The sequence below is a fragment of the Podarcis erhardii genome (assembly GCF_964252035.2).
Source record: "Podarcis erhardii genome assembly, chromosome: 1".
Lineage (NCBI taxonomy): Eukaryota > Metazoa > Chordata > Lepidosauria > Squamata > Lacertidae > Podarcis > Podarcis erhardii.
The window spans coordinates 115011552-115035031 of record NC_138497.1 but is presented as its reverse complement, the minus strand read 5'-3'; the positions used below and the strand labels follow the sequence as shown (position 1 = coordinate 115035031).

The window sequence follows — 23480 nt, the reverse complement described above, 5'->3', positions numbered from 1 at the left end:
GATGTCTGGTCCAACCAAAGGTTCATTGAGGACTGGGGGAAATTCGTGGAATATCTGGAAAATATAAGTGAGGGTCAGATAACGCTAGTCGGGTTGAAAAAGGCTCTGTGAAAAGGTTGGAATATTGTCTAAAGAGAAAAAGAAGGAAAGAGAAAATAATATCAATATAAGGTAGGATTTGTGTGAATTTGTTAAGTAAGGGTATGGATGATTCGAGGGGAAGCTGAAGGAAGTCTCAAAGAGAGAAATCTGTGACAATAAGGTGTAAACTGCTTTATTTTTTGTTTGTTATGATTTAAAAAAACAATAAAAATTATGCAGGAAAAAAAAAAAGATGTTGTCTGGTCCAGCGGTTCTTTTAATGGGGCCCCAGTGAAAGCAGCACATCATGCCAGGCCTTGCTGCAATGTTGTAAGGTTAATGCTAGCGCTAAACCACAGGGGAAGCACCATTCCCAGGGAGGCACGTACAAACCCTGCAGCTCTCATCAGCCACAGCCAGTAAGGAATGTTGCCAGGAATGATAGAATGTTGAGACTTGAACAGCAACTAGAGGGCTACTGGTTCTCCATCCCTTATTTGTTGGCAAAATTGATTTAACTTACAGTGGTACCTTGGGTTACGAACAGTGCTGCTTATGAACGCTTGGGGTTATGAACTCCACAAACCTGGAAGTAGGTGTTCTGGGTTGCGAACTTTGCCCCGGGATATGAACACAATCTGCTTCCGGGGCCTATGCAGGGAATGCACACCTTGGGTTAAGAATGGACTTCCAGAACAAATTAAGTTTGTAACCCAAGGTACCACTGTACTTTCTGTTGTTGGTTAACTGTAGTCACTAATGGTACTTAACGGGAAGGGGGGGGGAGTATTCTTCCAAAACTTTCTTCAGATATACTAAAAATATCAGGCTTTTTCTTAAAAAAAATTTTTTTTAGAGGATACAAGGACATCAGATCAGCAACAGTTTACGAATGTTTGGTCAGTCTATATATGGGAGAATTGATGTAGACAACAATGGGTATTCAGGTGAGTTGAGCATTTTTCTTTGCTTTTGTAGGAACAAGCTTTGCTGTATTTCGTAACCCACCCTTTTTAAAAACATCCTTGAAAGCAGGATGCAAACTAATAAAGCAAAACAGGAAAAAAAAACCAAAACACTCAACAACCCACAAAACATTAAAGTCCATAAAAGATTAGTAAAACGAAACAACAACAGAACCAGTGAAGGTTACAAAATAATCAGAATGCCTGAAAGTGAATTAGTTTCAGTTCCCAACCATCCCACTATCCCTAAAATTGTGGGAATATTCTGTGATGTTTCATGCTGCATTGGTAGTAATGGTACCTATGAATGATTTCTTCTCCCATTGCCCACTGTTGACAGCATTGAATTTGTTTAAAGATAGTAGCAACTTATCAGATGAGAAGGCCATTAAATGGGCAGTCCTATACATTTCCGCTCAGAAGTGAACTTTATTTAATGGGATTTAGTCTCCCAGGGAAATGAATACAGGATTGCAACCCAGTATCGTCACCCTGAGTTCTTCTTGCTCAGGAACATGCCCTGTTCAACTTGGCAGAACTTACTTCTGAGTAGCCATGCTCAGGCTAGGCTGCTTATCATAACGGAATTTTTTTAAAAAAAAAATGTTTTCAGAAAGGGAAAACACAGAAGAACAAGGAGGTTAGCCTTTCAGTTTTTCAATGTAATTAATTTTTTTCTTTATCTATTAAAATTCTTTCCCACCCTGACTCCAAAAATGCTTGAGATTGAGCAACCGCTTAACTATATGGTGTTATGCAATGACTGTGGAATTATTTTAATGCCAGGAATAAAAGCAACACAGCTCCATCTCGATGACTCTGTTTAGGAAGTTCCGATAATATATGTTGGCTTAATGTATCCTTGTATCCCCTCTCATTAATAATGTGCAAAGAGTGATTTAACGCAGTCCAGAGGTGAATAGGCAATAAGGGGATTGTGCATGAGAGAAATGGTGACTAATGATCATCTTCAATCTGTGGGGTGCTTTTTTTTCACCTACAGATGTGGCAGTTGGTGCTTTCCTGTCAGACTCTGCCGTGCTGCTGAGGTGAGTCCAACACACACACACACACACACACACACACACACACACACACACACCACATACCATAATTGGAGACAACTGGACATAATGGTGAATTATGAGATGCAATTAAATAAATTTGCCATGTGCTGCTGACCTCATAAAGCTCTCAATTAAGCTCTGAACTTGGTCATTAAGCTCTGGAATGTGTTCTGTAGGACACTGAGTTCTGTAGGACACTGGAATCGCACAATGTGTCAACATCTCTATGAAATGATCTGAGCAGCGAACATCTCTGAATCTTGTGCCAGACAATATTTTACCGTCGCAGGCTTGGCTCCTAAGTCAATTAAAGTTAGGCTTTGTTTTCTCAAAACTTGGGATGTAGAAATGATAAAGCAGCACGCACGAAATTATAAACATTACAAAATTACAAAATTGTGACTGAATTCTTGCTTTTCAGGACAAGGGCAGTCGTCATTGTTGAAGCATCCTTAAAACATCCTCCCTCAGTAAATCGAACTAAACTGGACTGTGTGTTAAATGGACAGCCAGCTGTGTGTGTGCACCTGACACTTTGCTTTAGCTATAATGGCCGAACAGTTCCAGGTTACATAGGTAAACTATTAGCTAAATTCAGCATCATTATTTCTCAGCATACTTTATTGATGGTGTATGTGCCTCAATTGCTCTGCTCTTTTTTCTTCTTCTTTTAAATGGCTTACTGCTGATGGTTAAATGGAATTTAATTACCTACTAATCTATCAAATTGAAGCCAATTGATTTCCATTATTATTTTTGGCACTGAATGAAGTTTTTCCAGATAGGAGAAAGCATCGCAAAATAGCTGTACTGCGTAGCTCAATAGTAGACAGGATCAAGAATGGCTGATAAAAAATATTGGAATATGCAGAGGTGGCAAAAATTGACAGCACTGATAAAAGATACAAATTTAGAATATTTTAAAGAAGACTAGAAACCATTTCTAGTCTGTATTAAAAGTTATTTTTCATTTGTGAAGACAACCGTGGGGTTTGAAGTGTAAGAAAACAACAGAATATATTAAGAAACATATTGGAGAGGATTAAATTAGATAATTTTACCTGGCCTGTGGAATGCCGCCCCATCAGATGTCAGTGAAATAAACAACTATTTGACTTTTAGAAGACATCTGAAGGCAGCCCTGTTTAGGGAAGTTTTTAATGTTTGATGTTTTATCGTGTTTTTAATATTCTGTTGGGAACCGCCCATAGTGGCTGGAGAAACCCAGTCAGATAGGTGGCACAGAAATATTATTATTATTATTTATTGCATGTAATTTGGGTTATAAACATTGATGAGCGGGAAGTCAGTAGTTTTGCTGAATTGGAATATAATTCTTGAGTAACAGATGTAATTTTCTACATTGAAAATAATATATATATATATATATATATATATATATATATATATATATATGATTAAATTTACCTAATTAGTCTTTTATCCTGAGTAGCTGTTTAATTTTCAAAGTAAATGCTCATATTATTTGGTACATTAGCAATTAGTATACCATGGAACGAAACAGATGCTTCTCAGAAGTTTTACTACATGGTATTAAGAGACTGTGGATTTCTGGATTAACCCTTTAGACTATGGGTAGCCAAACTGGTCCCTTTCAGGTGTTGCTGGACTCCAACTTTCATCCCCCTCCCCTGACAATTGGCCATGTTGTCTGCAGGTGATATGAACTGGAGTTCAACAAATATCTAGAAGTCACCATATTGACCTGTGCCTCTTGTAGACTTTATCAGAATAAAACAGAATGGTTTTATTCTGATAATCAACCAGTCCCTGTTGCTGAGAGCACAGGGTATAATGCTTAGCTAAGGTTGCCCAGGCTCAGATTGGGTTCAAGCCCAATGAGAGAGGACCCAGCATTGTGATGCTTATTGTAGAGGCAGAAGATGGCATCTAGTAGGTTGAGAGAAGACCATAGCTATTCCTGATAATCACAGAGAGTGGAGTGAATAGCAGAAGCTCTCCAGGCAACAGCTAAGTGGCTAGACCAACAAGATGGAGAAAAATTCACTAGAATAAGATGGTGGGAGCAGTATATGTGATACAAAAGAAAAAACTGGGGGTTTCCCCATCAATTCATTCATCAGAACGCACTATTGTTGTTGTTTTTAAGTGTGCAAATGATACTGCTGACGTACTGAAGGTATGAAAGAAAATTCTGAAATACATTTTAGAACAATTTGAAAATGATACTTTTGAAAGCCTGGCATTCTAAAGCATTCGCCATCAATTTAATAAATATGAAAAGCCTCTGAAGTTACTTTCCAAACCCTTCCTCTTAATGTTGTCCTTTCACCCCTCTCTTTCACTTTTTTACAGTATTGCTTTATAATCTAAGCCTGGATGTTAGCAGGAGGCCAGATACCTCAGCAAGGTTTTATTTTTCCTATAATGGTACATCTGAAACGACTTCCGGAAGCCTCAGCATTTACAACAGCAACAACGTTACTTGCACAACTCACCAAGCATTCATGAGGGTAACATGTGTGTTTCTTTCTCTCTCCTAAATAGAATTGTTGAAGTGAAATAATTGCACCAGCATGTGAACAACGATGGGAGAAGGATTGCCAAAAACTGGCCTGTTCTGTTTCTTGGATGTGCAAGACATGAGCAGAATAGCTCCTTTCTGAAAATGGATAGCCTTATCCTTCATGAATTTGCCCAATTCCTTTTTAAAGCCATCCAAGCTGGTGGCTATCAAAAGATGTAAGGGTGGCCATCAACTTGGAAATCTTCAAGAGGGGATTCTAAACTTTTGAACCCACCTGTCTTGCACAAATGGTTGTGCCATCCCTACTTCTGACGCAATGCCCTCCTGTTTTGAAATATTAATACTGAAAGTGTCTCCCCCTTCTGTGACCTTTGAACTTAAGTCAAGTCATTCAAGTTCAATAAATCCTCAGCGTCTGTCAAGCATAATCCTTGCATATTCAGTATCTGAGAAAATAATAATTAATAGCTAATTGGCATAATGGAAAGTAATGAAGAGCAGATGTAGGGAAACCCTTGTGGAAAATTATATGAATTGGATAACATACGAATTGGTGGAAGCTTTCTTGTAGATAAGAATTAAGAGCAGGAGACATGTGGGAGGCAATCAGTCCCTGCCTATCTCACCCATCCGGGGAATAATTTAATCATCTTCGCTATTGTAATGTTCAGTGTTTCAAGCAAAGTAGCTTGCTTGGGAACTGAACTTTGATCGAGAGCCTTACTACACAGCGTGGTCTGGCATTAAAATGTGTATATCTGACAAAGACATACAAGAGAAACAGAGTAGACTCAATCCCAATTTACTTATTCCAGTTCAGTGCTGGGATTTTAAGCAGAGGTCTTTTTCCTGGAAGACCCTGCCTGTGATACCTTGAGCTTGCAGTACCATCCTCAGAAGAAAGTTCCATGGAACTTACACCCTAATAAGCAATTTTTTTTGCAGCCTTAAGCAGAAAAGAGAAAAAGTTACATCAACTATGTGTGAGTGTAGTCCTACTCATCCTTTTCGTGACTGCCAATATGTGGCCCCACTTTGGAGGATTAGCCAAAGTGGAATGTGGTCGCCAGGCCTTTAAAGGATCCACACCTCTGGTCCAGCTTTGTAGCTGTTTCCTGGCCACTTCTATGAATGAATGAATGAATGAATGAATGGTATGTTCATTGTAGTCACAGACCAATGAAACTTCTCTAAATGCATCATTAGAATATTATGAAGAAATGCAACATTGGAAGCACCTTTGAATTTGCTTTGGCCGCACCTTGTTTACTATAATTTAAGCCAGGCATAGGCAAACTCTGCCCTCCAGATGTTTTGGGACTACAACTCCCATCATCCCTAGCTAACAGGACCAGTGATCAGGGATAATGGGAATTTTAGTCTCAAAACATCTGGAGGGCCAAGTCTGCGTATGCCTGATTTAAGAAATATACAGTGGTACTGCAGGTTACAGACGCTTCAGGTTACGTGTTTTTGGGTTGTGCACCGCGCCGAACCTGGAAGTACCGGAATGGGTTACTTCCGGGTTTCGGTGCTCATGCATGCGCAGATGTGGCGCTGCAGGTTGCGAACGTGCCTCCCGCATGGATCATGTTTGCAACCCGAGGTTCCACTGTAACAAGCTTTAGATGGTAGCTCAAAATAAAATACAAGGTAACTTTTCTTTTTCAAGAAACGAATGAAAAACAAGTGAAGTTCCAACATGTAAGATTTTAAAGAGAGAGAAAGAGGAAGCAACTTTTATTTGGCAGGTGGGATGATCTTGTGGCATTTATCCAGCAGTGGGCAGCATGGTGGTGATGCAAAGCCACCCTCTTCACACTGGTGTCACTCCAGATTCCCTGGACAGCACTGGGGCAGAGCAGGGGTGACAATGCAGTCAGGTCTGCATGGACCCACTAGCATAGCCAGTCCATGCAGCCCTGTTATTCCCTCCCTGCAGACATGACCTCACTGCCGCCCTGCTCTGTCCAGGTATGCTGAGCAATGGCAATGCTGGTAGGATGACTCCACCCCACCGTACTGGCTGCTACTGGATCATTGCATGTTGCACCATGTGGCCTTTCACATACTTAGAAATTCTGCTATTTCTGTTCATGTAGCAATCTAAGGTAGGCGGGGTTTTCTTTACATGCACACGTGTGTGTTTTTATGTTGTTAACTCATTAGGTTTCCAATTTCCGTAGAAAAATGTGAGGGATATCTTGACTCCTATACATGTTGAAGCTACCTACCACCTTGGAGAGAATGTTCTAAAGAATCAAAGTTCAGATGAACTCCCACCACTCCAGCCAGTTCTTCAACAACGAACGGAGGATGATGTCATACGCAGCAAGGTATGTTTGTGTTTGCGAAAGTAGCATGTTTGCACCTGAAACAGGGTTGTTGTTTTTTTGCATACTTTTTGCTATTTGTTTTTCCTCCAACATTTATATGCCTCTCTGTAACGTAAAGTTTTCTGGACAACTTAAAATAAGTAAAAACAGTTGAATCGCAAAATAAGTTTCCAATTGCATTTGTGTGTATGTTCCTCCCCCCCCCCATGTTTATGTTTTGTATTTGTGTATTTTGGGGGCCACTGTAGCAGCTCTTGAGAATTGGAGATGTGGAGTATGAATTTATTAAATAAATGAATGATCCAGATTTAAGCAGCTTGCACTGTGTGTTCATCTAATAAATGCTACTTTTAAGACGGCCGTCTTCGTTTGTTTGTTTTTTTAAAAAATGTTTTTATCGAAATATTTTGCAAAGGTACATTCAGTATCTCTGTTTTTAAATCGTAGCATCCTTCATACAAATCAATTACAGTCAGTTTGAGACACATTTTTATCCTAGAGAGAATGGCTTCAGAAATATTACTTGCGAAGCCAGTCCTATGGATACAGAGCCATGAGAGTAAACCAGGGGTCAGCAAACTATGGCCCCCAGGGGGCCGGTTCACTGTCCCCCAGTCACTGTTGGGGGCTGGATGGGAAGGACAAGCTGGTACCTTACCTGCAGCTGCCACCCCGTGCAGGTGTTTCTGCCCCTTCGTCCTCCTGCTCCCCGGAGGTCAAGGCCACCTCCTGGGCCAGCCTCATCGTCCTCCACCGTCACGTCGGCCACCAACGGCAGCGCAGCAGCTGTGGCCCTGCTGAGCCCTAGCCCAGGCCAGCTGTCCTCCTCCAGGAACGCAGCTGCTGCCCCACTTATAGGGATGCAGAGCGGCAGCAGCCAGAGCAGCACCAGGGCGGCAGGGGGAGGAAGAGGCCAAGCGGCAGCAGCTCTGCCAATCAAACGCTGCGCTTGGTTTACCTCAGTGCAGCACGGGAATGTCTCTGCCAATCAAACGCCACGCCTGGTTTACCTCAGCACAGCACAGCATTTGATTGGCAGAGACGTCCCCACCCCATCCTGAGGTAAACCAGGCATGGCTTTTGAAAGGCAGAGCCGCCGCTGCTCAGCCTCTTCCTCCCATCGCCTTCGCTGGGAGTCTCGGCTTCACGGCGGGTTCTTAAATGGCCAGGCTGGCCATTTAGAAGCCTGCTGGGCCTAATCCGGCCCAGGAACCGTAGTTTGCTGACCCCTGGAATAAACTATTCCCCTTGCTCTGTACGAAACTTTGAATAGCAGTTAATTCACAAGTGTGTGTGCGTGTGTGCATGTGTGTGCGCACAGCCTTCTGCTGCTGGCATTGTTTTCCCGATCCGGGCAAATATGTTCATTCCCTTATCTAATTTTAAGTGCTCCAATGCAGTGTTTAAGAGCCTAATAAGCCCATAAAAATTAATAAATGTTTCCCTCGGCAAATACCGTTGTGATGAAAGGTCAAATGCATTTGTTTCCACACCTCATGAAGCATCTTAGTTAGCATCAAGCCAGTCTGAAAAAAAAATCAAATAAAAAAATGCCTGCACTACATCAGTCCACTGACAGTGTATTATTCAGTGGGAATCACAAGTGGGGAGATTGCTGTAGCATTTGGGTCCTTCTTATAGTGACCATGGTGAAAACAGAAGATGGGGCTAGATGGTCCTTTTGCAGTCTCTTTTTATGGTCAATAATACCATGTGTATGTTGTGTAGTGTAGGCTGGTGTTGTGTTAGGAGCCTCCCAGAGGTATCTGTTGAGGGGTTGCTTAGAAAGAGCTGTTTCCTTTTGGGTCCCATGCTTTGTTGTTGTTGACAGTGGAAGGTACTAGGCCTGTCTGTAAAGAATGAGAGAGAGGAGTGAGGATCTGCCAGTAAAATACCGTTTTAAATTAACAGTCTGAGTTTCAGGGTGAAAAGGGATTTACTTCTGAATATGTATGGATATGGTATTGTATTTGACCCTAAATAATTGTTGCTTTCCTCTTTTATAGTTCATGTTTGCAAGATTTTGCTCTCAAGAAAATTGCTCTGCTAACTTGCAAGTTTCTGGAAAACTAGCATTCCCGAGGTAAGTAACTAGTGATTTCGATGCTGTAAAAAAAAAAAAAAAAAGCTTTATTTATTTAATTATTACACTTATGTCGCACCTTACTTCCAAGGAGCTCAAAGTGGTATATATACCATATTTTTCACTCTATAGAATGCACCGGACCATAGGAGGGGGAGAACAGGGGGAAAAAATTCTCCCCCTCTCTGCGCAGCGGCCCTTCAGTGAAGCGGTAGGAGAAACAGAGCCCCTTTCATTTCTCCTCCCACTTCACTGAAGGGGCGCTGCGCAGAGAGGGAAAACGGTGCAATGCTTCTCCAGCGAAGCGAAGCCTGGAGAGCAAGAGAGATCGGTGTGCACCGACCCCTCTCACTCTCCAGGCTTCAGGCAGCTTTCCGCAAGCCTTCGGAGCGCAACAGGAACTCCTGCTGCTCTCCGAAGGCTTGTGGATAACTGCCTGAAGCCCCCGGAGCGCAGCAGGACTTTGCGCTGTGCTCCGGAGACTTCAGGCTTCAGGCAGCTATCTGTAAGAACTCCTGCTGTGCTCCAAAGGCCTGCGGATAGCTGCCTGAAGCCTCCGGAGTGCAGCAGGAGTTCCCGCTGCGCTCCGGGGACTTCAGGCGGCTTCAGCGAAAGCAACGCGAAGCCTCCGGAGTGCGGGCGGAGCTCTCCCTCTGCGCTTTGGAGGCTTCGCGTTGCTATCACTGAAGCCAAGGAGTCTGCATTCGCTCCATTCGCACACACATTTCCCCTTAATTTTTGAAGGGGAAAAAGTGTGTCCTATAGAGTGAAAAATACGGTACTTCTCTTTGCATTTCACAATATGCCACATCATGAAGAACCCTTTTCCTGCAAGTTGTGTTGCAGTGTTCTGTACATTTGTACGGATGAGAACTTTTATGGACATTAATATATCTCCATTAAAATGGGCTCCTGCACTGCTTGGTGTGATATATATACACACACTATGATTGCTAGTGAAAAGTCTAGTTCAGCTTTCTCACATTCCCAGGTGTGCACCTGGTGATTTTATTATATATGCAAATATCATACTCCACACTGGCCATCTTTTTTTGTCCAGGCTCCCCTTTCAAGCTTTGGTGGCACACTGGCAATGAAGCAAAACGCAGCATCACACACAATAGGAAAGGGAAGAACACCCCATTATTTAACTTGGAAGCATACTGTAACCCCAAGATCCAGCCACTGGAATGTTAACAGTTGTGTGTTTCTCCTTAATTTGAAACTTAGCTTCTTATGCAGAGCTTCTACCTTTTGCTGCCTGCCGAAGTGCCAGCTTGTCTCCCCAAGGTGTTCATTGACTAATGTGTTGGTCTCGAGCCAATATATTTGATAAATGTCTATTTCAAGGCAGCTCTTCTGCAAGTCTTAATTAAACTTTAATGTCAAATTGAAGTTTACTTTTTAAATCCTCTTAGGAATATTTTTTTTGCTTGTTAACGTGATTAGAGAGCACCAGGAGGAATGCAAGCTAGACGTGCTCACTCACCTGCAGGAGTCCTGTCTATATATTAACCTTGACTTGGAGTTTATAAGATAAGAGCTTGTGTGCAGCATAAGGTGGCCATAAAGACAGCATTAAGCACAGACACACCTAGCCATGTGCTTTTCTCTTTTTTAAAGTGGATACGCAAAGAGGAAGCATATAAGGCAGTCATTGCTAACAATATGAGACAGAGCAATTACAATCAGCACAAAAGCTACAATAGAGATGTTGTGTGTGTGTGTGTGTGTGTGTGTGTGTGTGTGTGTGTGTAAAAGCACTTGCTAGGTCATCTAGGCTTGCCAAGTGGTAAGGACAATCATGCCCCACACCCCCTTGATCAGACAGGGAATAGTAAAATGCCCACCACCAGGTCATAGGACAACAGAGTCCATAAAGATGTCTATTTTGCTACACATTTGTATGTGATAGAATGGTGCTTCCCCTTTGGTAGGAAGATGCAGATGACCAAGGTCCCTCAAGAAGACATTACCTTAGGAGAGATGGCCATTTTTATCCTGCCATCCTTCCTTCCAAGGAGCGAAAAATGGCATGTATGGTTGTCCACCCATCCACTGAAGCAAACTTTATGCCCCAACAGCCCTGTGAGATAGGTCAGGGTGAGAGATGGTGCCAGGTCCAGCAGGCTTCATCAGATCTCTTTAGTCCTTCTTTGTGTAAAATTCTGTGGTATTTTTTTTGTCACCACTTGGCAAAATGACATAAGCCCTGCCCAGGTGTTAGCTGTTCACGTCCAAGGGACAACTGCCTGGCCAGGTGTCCTGATTGTGTGAAAGCCCCTACGTGTGGCAAGGAGCTGATCAGTTGGGCTTTCTTGACAGACAACACTGCAGTGACACGCAGCTGTTGAAAAGAGGACATGACATTGGAGAACGGGGCTAAATGTGTGGGCAACAGACAGCTAAGGTGTCCTGGAGGGAGAACCATATGATGGCAGGGAGAACCAGCAAAAGTGATCAAATCCCATTTTTGTACAGGGCAGGTGCTTTCTGAACCCACAGGCCTAAACATCCTGAAGTAGTCTTGTGTAGCAGATTTATTTTGGAAGAGTTGGTTTACTCTCCTAGGAGAAAATAGCAGTTCCTCCAGTGGAGTTATTTCCCAGCTGTGAGCTTATAATAGCAGAAAGGGACCTTGTGATCCTCCAGATGATGCTAGACTCCAACTCCCAGCCTTCCCAGCCAGCATGGCCAAAGGTCAAGGGTTGATGGCAGTTGGGATCCCAGCGACATCTGGGGAGGGACACAGGCTTCCTGTGTATGGCTTGGGGCTTTAGAGGAAAGCCTGAGCATTTCTCTTGTACTTGAGTAACATTTGAAATTAAGTCAAAAGCAATCTTTTCATTTCCAACAGGCCTCATGAAAAGAAGCCCTACCTTGTGGTGGGAAGTACGAGGGTACTGATGTTGAATATTACCTTGTACAATGCTGGCGATGATGCCTATACAACTGCCCTCCATATCCAGCTCCCCAAAGGGCTTTATTTCACCAAAATTCTACAGCAGGTAAGAAAGGAGGGGGTCAGTTTTCATCAGAAAAATAATAAACACACCCAGCACCAGTCTCTATCCAGACTTGAGCGACCAATGGCTTCTTTCTACAAAAATGTAATGATATCCCATTGCAGCTCTCCATTACGTTGTTACGCTGGTCTCTCAGAACATGGTTGTTGTTTTTTAATATGTACTTTTGCAAAACATCCATATTCCTTTGTCAGCTGCTTCTTGTACATTGTTACCACAGGAGGAAGCCCAAATACATTGTGAAGTGTCAGAAACAGAAAGTCATGCGGTGAGACTTGACTGCAGTGTGGGGCATTTATATGTAGATCACCTGTCAAAGGTAATATTAAATATCAACTTTTTTAATTTTATTTTTTTTACTTTCTTTGGCATAATTTACATTGGGGTGGGGAACTTACGACCCTCCAGATGAAGTTGAACTAAAACTCCCATTATATCCCTGACTGGCCATGCTGACTGGAGCTAACTTACACCAAAGAACACACCTTATGTCGCATGGCAATTGAATAGACTCATGCATGTGTTTTTCTTAACTGCCCTTTTGATGATTAACAAATAGCCTTGCAGTTAGGATCTGTGTCAGCACACATTTGAACATAGAATCATAGACATGGAAGGGACCACTGGGATCACCCAACCCCCTGCGATGCAGGAATATTTTGCCCAACATGAGGCTTGAACCCACAACCCTGAGATTAAGAGTCTCATGCTCTACTATCTGAGCTATCCCAGAGCTCATACCTCTCTGGAAACAGAGTTCTTTGGAGAACTAAAAACTGTAGACAAGCTGGCAATGTCAAAATGAAGAATTAATAGGTGACAAGCATGGCAGCCAATAGGATTCTGCCAGCATATGTAGTACTTTGGGGATTGTTTGCCAGGGAGATTCTTAAACTATTTTGGCCTGAGGGCTTCACTCACCCTTGCCCAAACCTCTCCCAGGGCCAAGTGCCAGTGGTGGCTGTGATCAGAAGTGGGTGTGGCAACTCCACAACACACTCTTGAAGACACACCACATGTTACACACTCAGCTCACACATATTACATGGGCATGCACATACAGAGGTGTGTGGACAGGCACAAAGCCTCCCCTAGCATCTCAACTGTATTGTGCACATCAGCAGAACAGAAGTGGAGTTTTCCTCCTCCTCATGTTCCTAGGCTGGGTAGGTAAAGGTAAAGGGACCCCTGACCATTAGGTCCAGTCCTGACCGAATCTGGGGTTGTGGCGCTCATCTCGCTTTATTGGCCGAGGGAGCTGGCATACAGCTTCCAGGTCATGTGGCCAGCATGACTAAGCCGCTTTTGGCAAACCAGAGCAGCGCACAGAAATGCCACTTACCTTCCCGCCGGAGCGGTACCTATTTATCTACTTGCACTTTGATGTGCTTTTGAACTGCTAGGTTGGCAGGAGCAGGGACCAAACAACGGGAGCTCACCCCGTTGTGGGGATTTGAACCGCTGACCTTCTGATTGGCAATTCCTAGGCTCAGTGGTTTATCCCACAGTGCCACCCGCATCCCAGGTTGGGTAGAGAAGTTCAAAACAGTAGCCACAATGTTGTCCCCTCACCCAGCCCAATTTGCCATCAGCAGCAGTGCTGAACGAAGTACCTCCCGCTTCTCAGTGCTGTCTCTCAGAGTCGATTGGAGTGCTCTGCTGTTTCCAGAGAGCTTTGCCATTACCAGCACTTGGGAAACAGCTGAACAACTCATTTCTCTAACTGCCCCCATCTTTTTTCAGTAGCAGCAGGAAGAGGAGAGAGAGGCATTCAGCACTGCTGCCAGTGGTGAAATGGGTGCTGGTGGTGGGACAGTAAAAACAAAAGCAAGAAAACCCTCTGCAGGCCAGTTCTGGTCCAAAATGTGGTAGCTTACCACTCCTGGTTTACTGTGTGTTGTGTACTTGATCAAATAGGTATTTGGAATGGATGAGCCACAAAAATGCAGCTTGCCTGGACAACAAGTCAGACTGAAGATAACAATTATTCTAAGCACACTTACTAGGAAACGAATTCAGTAGTACCCATTTCTCAGCGGGTGCATTGAAGACTGGGCTGATGATTAAATGAGTCACAAAGGCAGCATGCCGTTCAAACGCCAATAATATAATTTCTACTGATATTACTAATATCGTATGCTTGCTGATAGAATACAGATGCATTCGTTTAAACCCTAAAGCATTTCATTTACTTCACAGATGGATTTCAGTTTTGGGTTGGATGCAAGCTCACTTAGCAGGGCAGGAGATGACCTCAGCATCAGCATTAACGCAACCTGGTAAGTGCTGTTTGCTACAGATTGCCCTTTTAGACTAATATTGTCTCTGCATTTGAATGACAGAACCGGGAATTATACAAGGAGTTGCTGAAGCATGGAAAGTATATACTACATAATGTGCAAAAGTCCTAACAGAAACCAAATAAAACCTGTTTTTAGTGGTTTGGTTGCAAAAATAAGACTTTAGGTAAATTGCAGTGGAAATGTGCTTAACTCTTTCACTCAGACCAATAGGACTTCTTGGGTTGGCTCATGCTTGGGTTGGCTCATGCTCTTTCTTAGTGATACTAAGTGTGCAGTTCAGAAAACTTTATCTAACCAAATCTGATCTTGTGTGTTGTGCATGTGTTGTGATACACTGTAATCTTTGTTTCCTCCCGCAGTGAAAATGAACTGGGCACTGACATATTGTTGGATAACAGCCTAATTTTAACATTGCCTCAGAAACATGAGGTTGAGCTGAGTGTTCATGGGTAAGCTAATGAATGTTCAAGTGTGTATCTAGAGCTGATAATGAACTGCTGCAATCAGGGTTTTGAGGAAGACAGCATGAACCCTTTCTAGAGTCCAGCAGGTTTTTGGATAAGGTGGTTTAAACCACCTTCATATTTGTGGGAGCAAAATATGAATCCCTGTGGCCCATGTGTGAGGGCTGAAGAACCAAATGACTGGCTGGGTGCCTGGATTCATAATGTGGGGCTCAACCGACCCTTCAGCAGGAGAGAGTCCCAATGGGCAGAATTTAAACTCACAAAGTCAAGCAGCACAGTGAAGCCTAAGGAGTGTAGGCTGTTAAACCTTTGGCGTAACCCATTTAGTCTACTTGCAAAGCGCTCCTCTATTTCTACCCCTCTTGCAGTGAGCAAACCACACCGTGTTAAGTAAGTTTTAAAATGCTTTACTTATAGATTCAAAGGTCTCGTTCGTGAATTTATCTAAGCAGAAGCAAGGAGAACATGGGCAGAATACCCTTGGGTAGAAAATGCAGAAATATGGTTTCAAACATGTATTCTAAGCTTGGAACAAAGCTTTGCCATATCTGCCTTGGTCAGTTACATGGCACAGAGAAAGAAGGAACAAGAAGAGGCTTCGCTTCCTCTCTCATCAGAGAACAGGGAGCATGACTTAACTGAGTCTATTAACCCCTTCATGTACTGAGTCTTAACCCCTTCATGTGCTAACTTGTTCTTATGCATAGTTCTGTTTGACTTCCATCTCCCACATCATTTCCATGCCTTTAGGATTTCACTGTCAGTGTTTCTGCAATCTTGTTACCTTTTCATGGCTTAGAAACTCTCAGAAGAGCTTAGAATATTGAGCTATTTGGGAGATGGGGTACTCTTAACAAACAAGGGCAGATGGGTGACGGAATGCAGTTGAAACAGGAAGCCTCTCTAGGTAAAGAGGGACCAGAGGGTTTCTGAAAGGGAAGAGAGACTGGATGGTAGAACATCCATAACGGCCCCACTTCAGTCACTGGCATCTCCAGGTAGGGCAGGAAAAGAATTCTCTTTGAAATTCTAGAGAGGCACCACCATCCAGTGTAGAGAATGGCGGCTTACCCCCTTTCCCGTGTGGGGCGGAAGTTGCGGCCCCTTGCATTCTGTGGCCATCCATGCCAGCCAGGGCACATGTGTCCAGCTGCCAATTTAGGGGATTTCCCTGGCTGCAGAGTGGGCTTGCCTGCCAAAAAACTAAGTTTAAACGGGCCAGTTGGAGCCCCCCTCAATTGGTCAGTGCCTCACTGGCTGAGCGGGATTGCCTCCTTGCCTGCCCAGTCAGCAAGCAGTGCATAAACACCAGCTGTGCCTGACTCCCTCAGCACAGTTGGCAGAAGAGCCTGCCATCCTAGAGTTGGAGACCCTGTTATACTTGCCTCTTGCAGGCAGCTAAAGGTAAAGGGACCCCTGACCGTTAGGTCCAGTCGTGGCCGACTCTGGAGTTGCGGTGCTCATCTCGCTTTATTGGCCGAGGGAGCTGGTGTACAGCTTCCGGGTCATGTGGCCAGCATGACTAAGCCGCTTCTGGTGAACCAGAGAAGCGCACAGAAACGCCGTTTACCTTCCCGCCGTAGCGGTACCTATTTATCTACTTGCACTTTGACGTGATTTCGAACTGCTAGGTTGGCAGGAGCAGGGACTGAGCAATGGGAGCTCACCCCGTCGAGGGGATTCGAACTGCCAACCTTCTGATAGGCAAGTCCTAGGCTCTGTGGTTTAACCCACAGCACCACCCACGTCCCTATTGCAGGCAGCTACTATAACTAGAATTAGGCGGCCTGTGAGCTGACTTCCATTTTGATGACCTGGGATTCCCAGGTAGCAAATGGTACTTAAGGAAGCTAATTGACAATGGATGCACTGGTAATGATTTCATCAAGATTTATTTTCAGTCATTTATTTTGGGAAACTCTTTTTGTAGATCTGTATCTCCATCATCATTTGTTTATGGACCCAGTGAGGAAAATTCACCAGTTACCTGCATAAAGGAGACGATAAACTTCACTTTCCATGTAAGAGATATTTCTTACAGACACATTTTCTGTTCTAGGCGCTTTTGAAAAGTGAATTAAATGAAATTTATCACTTCATGGGGAGCGGGGGGCTTTTCATTGTAGGTTAAGCTGATTTCAATAAAGCTAGACACTCTCTGAGCCAGTAAGGCTATACCTGCAGTGCCTCTTTCAATTATATCTCCTTGGACTATTCTTGGAACACAATTCCTTCAATAGTTCCCCAGATGAAAAATTAACTGTTCTGTCAAAGTTGCTTTCTAAGGTTAAGTAATAAAAACATGCAGTTTTGCCATTATTCCAGTTACAAATATGATGGTTGAAAAGGCCACATTTGCAATGAGCAAAACACAGAAGAATTCTGCAGGGGGGAGCTTAAAAGGAGTGTGTGGACTCCTATATAGCCCCAGAATAATTTAATTCTGAGACAGTGAGAAAATTAGAATGTATATTGTGATGAGACGGGTTATAGGCCCTGCACCATGAGAGGGAAGAGAGGCCAGCAAACCAGTGGATCTCTGCTCACCCCTTCCCACCTCGCCCTCTGGATTCCTTCCCTAAACAGCTCTTTAACCCTTTGGATTTTTAACAGGCCCAACCTTAACTTCCTACACCAAGTAGAGTAGTATTAAGCATAGGGTGCATTTATTGAATTTTGTGCTACCCTTCTTCCCAAAGGTCACTTCCTGAAAAGGTGGCTTTCTGGTTTACAGGGGCAAACTCTTTTTAAATGTCCCTTGGGACAGGGGAAAAACATTGTCCACGAGGCCACAATGGAGACATTAAAGAATTTAATGTAGCTGTGTTGTGACAGTAGTGTGTCCATTGCACCTCCTAATTTTTCTCCTTCCGAAAAGAAGTCCAGAGCAGTAGGTACAGAATGCTGACTGGCTGTTGTGGGAGGGAGGAAAACTGGGGGGGGGAGGGGGAGGGACAGAGTAGCTGGAATTCTGAACAGCACTTTCAAGCAGCAACATTTTGTTGCAGGCCGCTACTCCTACTTGTATAATCTCTGATCATCATTTCTACTTCAAATTTACCTCATTTCTGGAAGTCTTATGATGGCTCACCTCCTTTAAAAATGATTTGAAACGTAAGAGATATAAGCCTTTTAATATAAAACCTGGATACGTGAACATATCTTTCAAACGTTTGTGTTTCAGAGAGCAAAAATAGCAGGTATTATATAAGTCTGGTTTGGTTTCCAGTTTCAGATGAGATTCTACCATAATTGTGTTCTTTACTCCTTAGGTCAGCAATCTGGGACTAAGTATGGCTCCTGGTGTAAGCCTGGTGATACAGATACCTAATTCTTTTGTTCCTGGAGAAATCAAGTTGTTTAATATTCTGGATGTCCAGGTATGCCTGGTTTACTCTATGTATGGCAAGTAGGAAGGTCGTATCAAAGCAGTAAAATACTGAGAAGTTTGCAGCTGTGTAACCAGTAGGGATTGGGCTGCTGTGTCACACAAGACACCTTTCATGTCAGCTGTACAGGTGCAAAGATCTGCATGTGTCAGACATCCTGAGTCATCCAGTTGTGTCCATCCACTTTGTGTCCTAGCCATAGCCATAAAACACAGCTTGGTAAATAGTTGTTTAAAATCCCACCAGTAAGGACTGAAAATTCTCCTCCAGCTGCCTCATCCCTATTAGCTGCGGTGGCACAGAGCCCACATATCAGCTAGTTTGGCCCTACATTTATTTACAAACCCACCCACCCTCCCTTCAGCATAGTTTGAGGGAAAAAATGGGGCAAATTTAGCCATGGATAATAGTTATACACTGGACCCATTCTCTCTCTCTCTTCCCAAAGCTATCTGTATTAAAACTTATGCTTTAGTTGAGATTCCTCCATTGCAGAGGGTTGGACTGGATGACCCTCTGGGTCCCTTCCAACCCTACAATTCCATGATTCTATTATTTAAAGGACTATTAAAAACAATGTGGTTTACTCCAACGAGTTCAGTAGGGTTTATGAGCAGACAGGGTTAGGACTGCAGCTTAAATGTGTTTATAGAGTAAAGTTACAGATAGGTAGCCGTGTTGGTCTGCCATAGTCAAAACAAAACAAATTCCTTCCAGTAGCACCTTAAAGACCAACTAAGTCAGTTCTTGGTATGAGCTTTCGTGTGCATGCACACTTCTTCAGATACCACACTTCTTCAGGTATCTGAAGAAGTGTGCATGCACACGAAAGCTCATACCAAGAACTGACTTAGTTGGTCTTTAAGGTGCTACTGGAAGGAATTTGTTTTGTTTTGACTATAGAGTAAAGGTTTGCACAAGGGGCAGTAATTCAACTCAGAGAAGGCCTATTGGAATAAATGAATATGTTGGCAGTGTCCATTAATGTCAGTGAGTCTACTCTTGAGTAGGACTAGTGTGGAATAGCACCCAAGGTTCAGAAACTACAATCTAATTTTGCTTTTGTTCCTTTTTTAGACAACTGATGGAAACTGTACATACAAGAAGTATATAAGAGACTGCACTCTGCCGGAGACAAATGGAAATATATTGCAAGATCTCATTACATTCTTTACGAAGCTTGATAAGAGGGGGCTGGTAATTTCTTGACTTTATTCAATCAATTTTGTTAGAGAGATGGGTTTGAATCGAGAATGTGCATGAGCAGAATCCATTCATGGGATGCTACCAATGGAAGAGGAAGACATTGTCTCTTGCATCCCTGTAGCCCCTTTAAAGCTGTTGTAGAAGATTTGAGGAAGGGGCTGCAGAGGGGAGGGGGAATTGGTAAAAATACCGTATTTTTCGCTCTATAAGACGCACCAGACCACAAGACACACCTAGTTTTTGGAGGAGGAAAACAAGAAAAAAAAAATCTGAATCTCAGAAGCCAGAACAGCAAGAGGGATCGCTACGCAGTGAAAGCAGCAATCCCTCTTGCTGTTCTGGCTTCTGGGATAGCTGTGCAGCCTGCATTCGCTCCATAAGATGCACACACATTTCCCCTTACTTTTTAGGAGGGAAAAAGTGAGTCTTATAGAGCAAAAAATACGGTAATTTCCCACCTTGTTCCTCCTTTCCTGGATCTCAGTCCGTTCTATTTGCAGGAGGGGACACTCTGGATCCAACCCATTATGACTTCCTATTCCACACTTTTATATTGCATGTTCATATTAATTAGATGAGCAGATTTTGGTATCAGAAAACTGGGTTTGATCATGTATGGAAGAAAGAGGTGTTTCTGGCAAGACTGGGGTACATAATAGTTAAAATGGTAAACTTTGGACATAAAAAAAGCAATGGATAAGAAAAGATGGTGCTTATACTTCAGTAGCTGCAGATGGGGAATCTGAGCTGCGAAAAGAATTAACAAAATGAGAACAAGAGCCTCCTTTTGAAGCATTTTAAAATCAATTAAGGATTGAAATCAAGATTTCACAAAACATTGCAAGTTGGTCAGACATGTAATTAATGCCTTCAAAGTGGTGAAAGAGTTTACTCAGACCCTGTAAATGGTATGCTGGAACTGTAGAATATTGAACTTCCTAACCTTTTGTGATGCGGGTAGCACTGTTGTCTAAACCTCAGAGCCTAGGGCTTGCCGATCAGAAGGTCGGCGGTTCGAATCCCCGCGACGGGGTAAGCTCCCGTTGTTTAGTCCCAGCTCCTGCCCACCTAGCAGTTCAAAAGCACATCAAAGTGCAAGTAGATAAATAGGTACTGCTCCAGCGGGAAGATAAACGGCATTTCTGTGCACTGCTCTGGTTCACCAGAAGTGACCATACTGGCTACATGACCCGGAAACTGTCTGCAGACAAACGGTGGCTCCCTCGGCCTATAGAGTGAGATGAGCGCCACAACCCCAGAGTCGTCCGCAACTGGACCTAATGGTCAGGGGTACCTTTACCTTTATCCTTTTGTGACACCTTTTTTCTTTTTTTTAAAGGAAGGTGTAATCAACACATAAACAAGTTTTAAAAATCCTTGGTTGCTGATTTCTGCATGTTTTGCTTTTTGCATTTAAGTGGTTTTTAAAGCTGCAGGCCTGCCAGCCACTTTGGCTATATAAATATACTGAAAAATCCCGTCATATTTAGGGCTTTAGTAACTGCCATGTAGGGACTTGCCATAATATGTAAAATCATGTTGCTGTCCATATGTTCCCTGTTTATCCTCTAAAATTAACAACCCTCCAGCTATCTGCAGTAGCTGGCAATGGCAGGAAGGCAGGTCTATGTCTCTCTTGACAATAGTCCTTAAAATGCTGTAGCAAGGGAGTCTCCGTAGTCCTGGCTCATCAGCTGCCTGTCTGGAAACCCCCCTGTGTGGCTATGCTGTTTCCAATCCCTGCATCCACAACTTAACAGTACCCATGCTTTTAGCTTCCTCAGTGAATGTGATGGGTCTGGTTCCCACCTCTGGTGCAAAGCGAAGGAAGCACTCAAACTCCATGTAGCCAAGTTTCCCTACATGGCCAAACAGTAAATGCAATGTATCTACCATAAATGGATTGGCATTTGCAATATTCATTAAACTGGTGTTTCAAAATTGAGCTAACACTGGGGCATCTGTATCTGAGGCACTTTTGGCATAGCCCCTGGTGCTTCAGAAATGTTTTGTGAGAAAGATCAGAAAGTTGGTATCTAAATCAGCCCAACTGTGGTTAAGAAATCAAGAGGCAGCCATGGGCTTGCACACTGCCTCTTCCTCCATGTGTAAGTTCCCCACTTCTCCCCTTTAAGGAGGTGTAATCAGAATATGTAAACCAACTTTTATAACTTTGGTTGCAAACTTTGCTTCAAAGCTAACCATGGTTAGCTCCAGGGGAGGGGGAGAGGAATGTGTGTTGTATTCAGTCTCCAAACCACAATTTTAGGAGATGGAGAACCTTAAGTGTGGATGAGGCCTTCATCAGAAGTTTACCAAAACACTGAAATCCCTGGGAAGGAGGGAAGCTTAGTGGTAAAGCATCTGCTGTGCAAGCAGAAGGTCCCATGTTCAACCCCATCACCATCAGATAGGACTAGGAGAAAGCCCAGCTTTGTGGGGATAGATAAAAATGACAAAACCACATTTGTGGATGCATCTAAAAAAGCTATATTCTAGCAAGCTAGCAAGAGAAATCGTGCGGAAAGATTTAGAACAATGAACAACATTACTGGTAGCCTTTTATGAGAAACAGCATAAGCAGGCAAGTCCTTGCTGAAACTTTTCCAAGCAAGCTCCAGAGTAACAGAAGCAGAAAGAATTATAGCCTCCAAATGTCTCTGAAACTGTGACAATCGCTCAGAGAAACTTGTTAATCCCTGCATAAGGCTGGTCAGTTTAATATTTTTTTTTTAAAAAAAATAATAGCTGTGTATAAGTTGCATCTCATACAATTTTTCTCTTTCTTCTGAAGTACTGTATGAAAGATGACTCACTCTGTTTGCAAATATTTTGCCATTTTGGAAACATGGAAAACGGGAAAGAAGCAACTGTTCACGTTCAGCTGGAAGCAACTCCTTCAGTGTTGAATATGGTAAATATTTTCATCTTTGAATAATCGTAATTAAATGCATGTACCCAAGGGTCAGAGCAAAATCCATTAATGGTTTTGTGCTTATAAGACTCACTAATTTCAGTGGCAGGGACTAAAGCATGTGCTTAATTTCTTCCTCCCTCCCGCTCAAATCCACGGGACCTGAAAAGGGCTTAACATTGCCTGCATGGCCTAAGTGGATTCCTGAGCCTATATTTATAAATTCAGTTTAACATTTCATAGTGTCTTTCGTGTGTTCCCTCCAAGTGGTATAAACCTATCTTTTTTAAAAAACAGGATGCAGCTTCTGCACTTACATTTGAAGTAAAAGCGAGTGTTTCAGCAGATCAGAATCCTAAAGTCATTGAACTGCACAAGGACAAGCAAACTACATATGTAAGTATTTTTGTAAGCATTTGATTGGGGAAGCAGTATTCATACCAGTCGCACATGAGCTTCATTCAGGTGGTCCATGATGTGTCTGTAAAAATACAATCAACACAAAGCCGTTGCTACAACAGGGACAAAAATGGTTAAGCGATCCGCCAAACCCTTAGCTGTTTTCAGCTGGAAAAAAGTTCATCTGCTTGTGCTGATGGAAGTGCACCATGGTGTTTCTTCTTTCTGTGCTCCTCCTAGCTGCCGTTCCTCCTCTGGTCACTGCTGTGGATACAAAACCTGACTGTCTAATTTATACACCCTGAAGGATACAAGCCATATAAGTTTGTGTGTATGAGAAACCTGGTACAGTCTCTATAGAATCCTTGATGGTTAACTGCTGGATGTTCTTTATTTGTGCAGGTCATTCTGGAGGGACTTCATAACCAAAAACCAAAACCTAGTGTAACAATGTTGCTCATTGGACTGGGTTCACTAGTTGGAATTGCTTTGCTTTTGATTCTTGCATATATTTTATGGAAGGTAAGTACTGCAGATTTAATTCATACATCTATTTGCTTTTTGGACTGTTTCCCCCCCCCCCTAGATCTCATCACAATGGAAGAGTCACCCTTGCTTCCCCACTGCCCACAAATTTATTCTAAAGTGCAGCTTTTATATTCATTTTTTAAAAGTTCTTTTTTTCATCGGAGGGAGGCTTTGGTCATTACATGGGTTGAGGAATGACAAGTTTTT

General features: G+C 43.0%; 1 protein-coding gene across 2 annotated transcripts in view; it reads left to right on the top strand.

Annotated features, from left to right (window-relative positions):
* The window catches only part of ITGA4 (integrin subunit alpha 4), a 53421-nt gene that overhangs the window by 27028 nt on the left and 2913 nt on the right, over window positions 1-23480 (top strand). For both annotated transcript variants that reach the window (XR_014157371.1, XM_081865581.1), the window contains exons 12-27: window positions 938-1028; window positions 2050-2095; window positions 2535-2689; window positions 4451-4608; window positions 6809-6958; window positions 8965-9041; window positions 11899-12049; window positions 12288-12386; window positions 14267-14346; window positions 14730-14819; window positions 16768-16858; window positions 18110-18217; window positions 19304-19423; window positions 22227-22346; window positions 22644-22742; window positions 23148-23267. Coding sequence is in view for 1 of the 2 variants with exons in the window: in XM_081865581.1 (XP_081721707.1) it covers window positions 938-1028; window positions 2050-2095; window positions 2535-2689; window positions 4451-4608; window positions 6809-6958; window positions 8965-9041; window positions 11899-12049; window positions 12288-12386; window positions 14267-14346; window positions 14730-14819; window positions 16768-16858; window positions 18110-18217; window positions 19304-19423; window positions 22227-22346; window positions 22644-22742; window positions 23148-23267 (1755 nt within the window). In the remaining variant the exon portion in view is untranslated. The remainder of the gene's footprint in view (window positions 1-937; window positions 1029-2049; window positions 2096-2534; window positions 2690-4450; window positions 4609-6808; window positions 6959-8964; window positions 9042-11898; window positions 12050-12287; window positions 12387-14266; window positions 14347-14729; window positions 14820-16767; window positions 16859-18109; window positions 18218-19303; window positions 19424-22226; window positions 22347-22643; window positions 22743-23147; window positions 23268-23480) is intronic.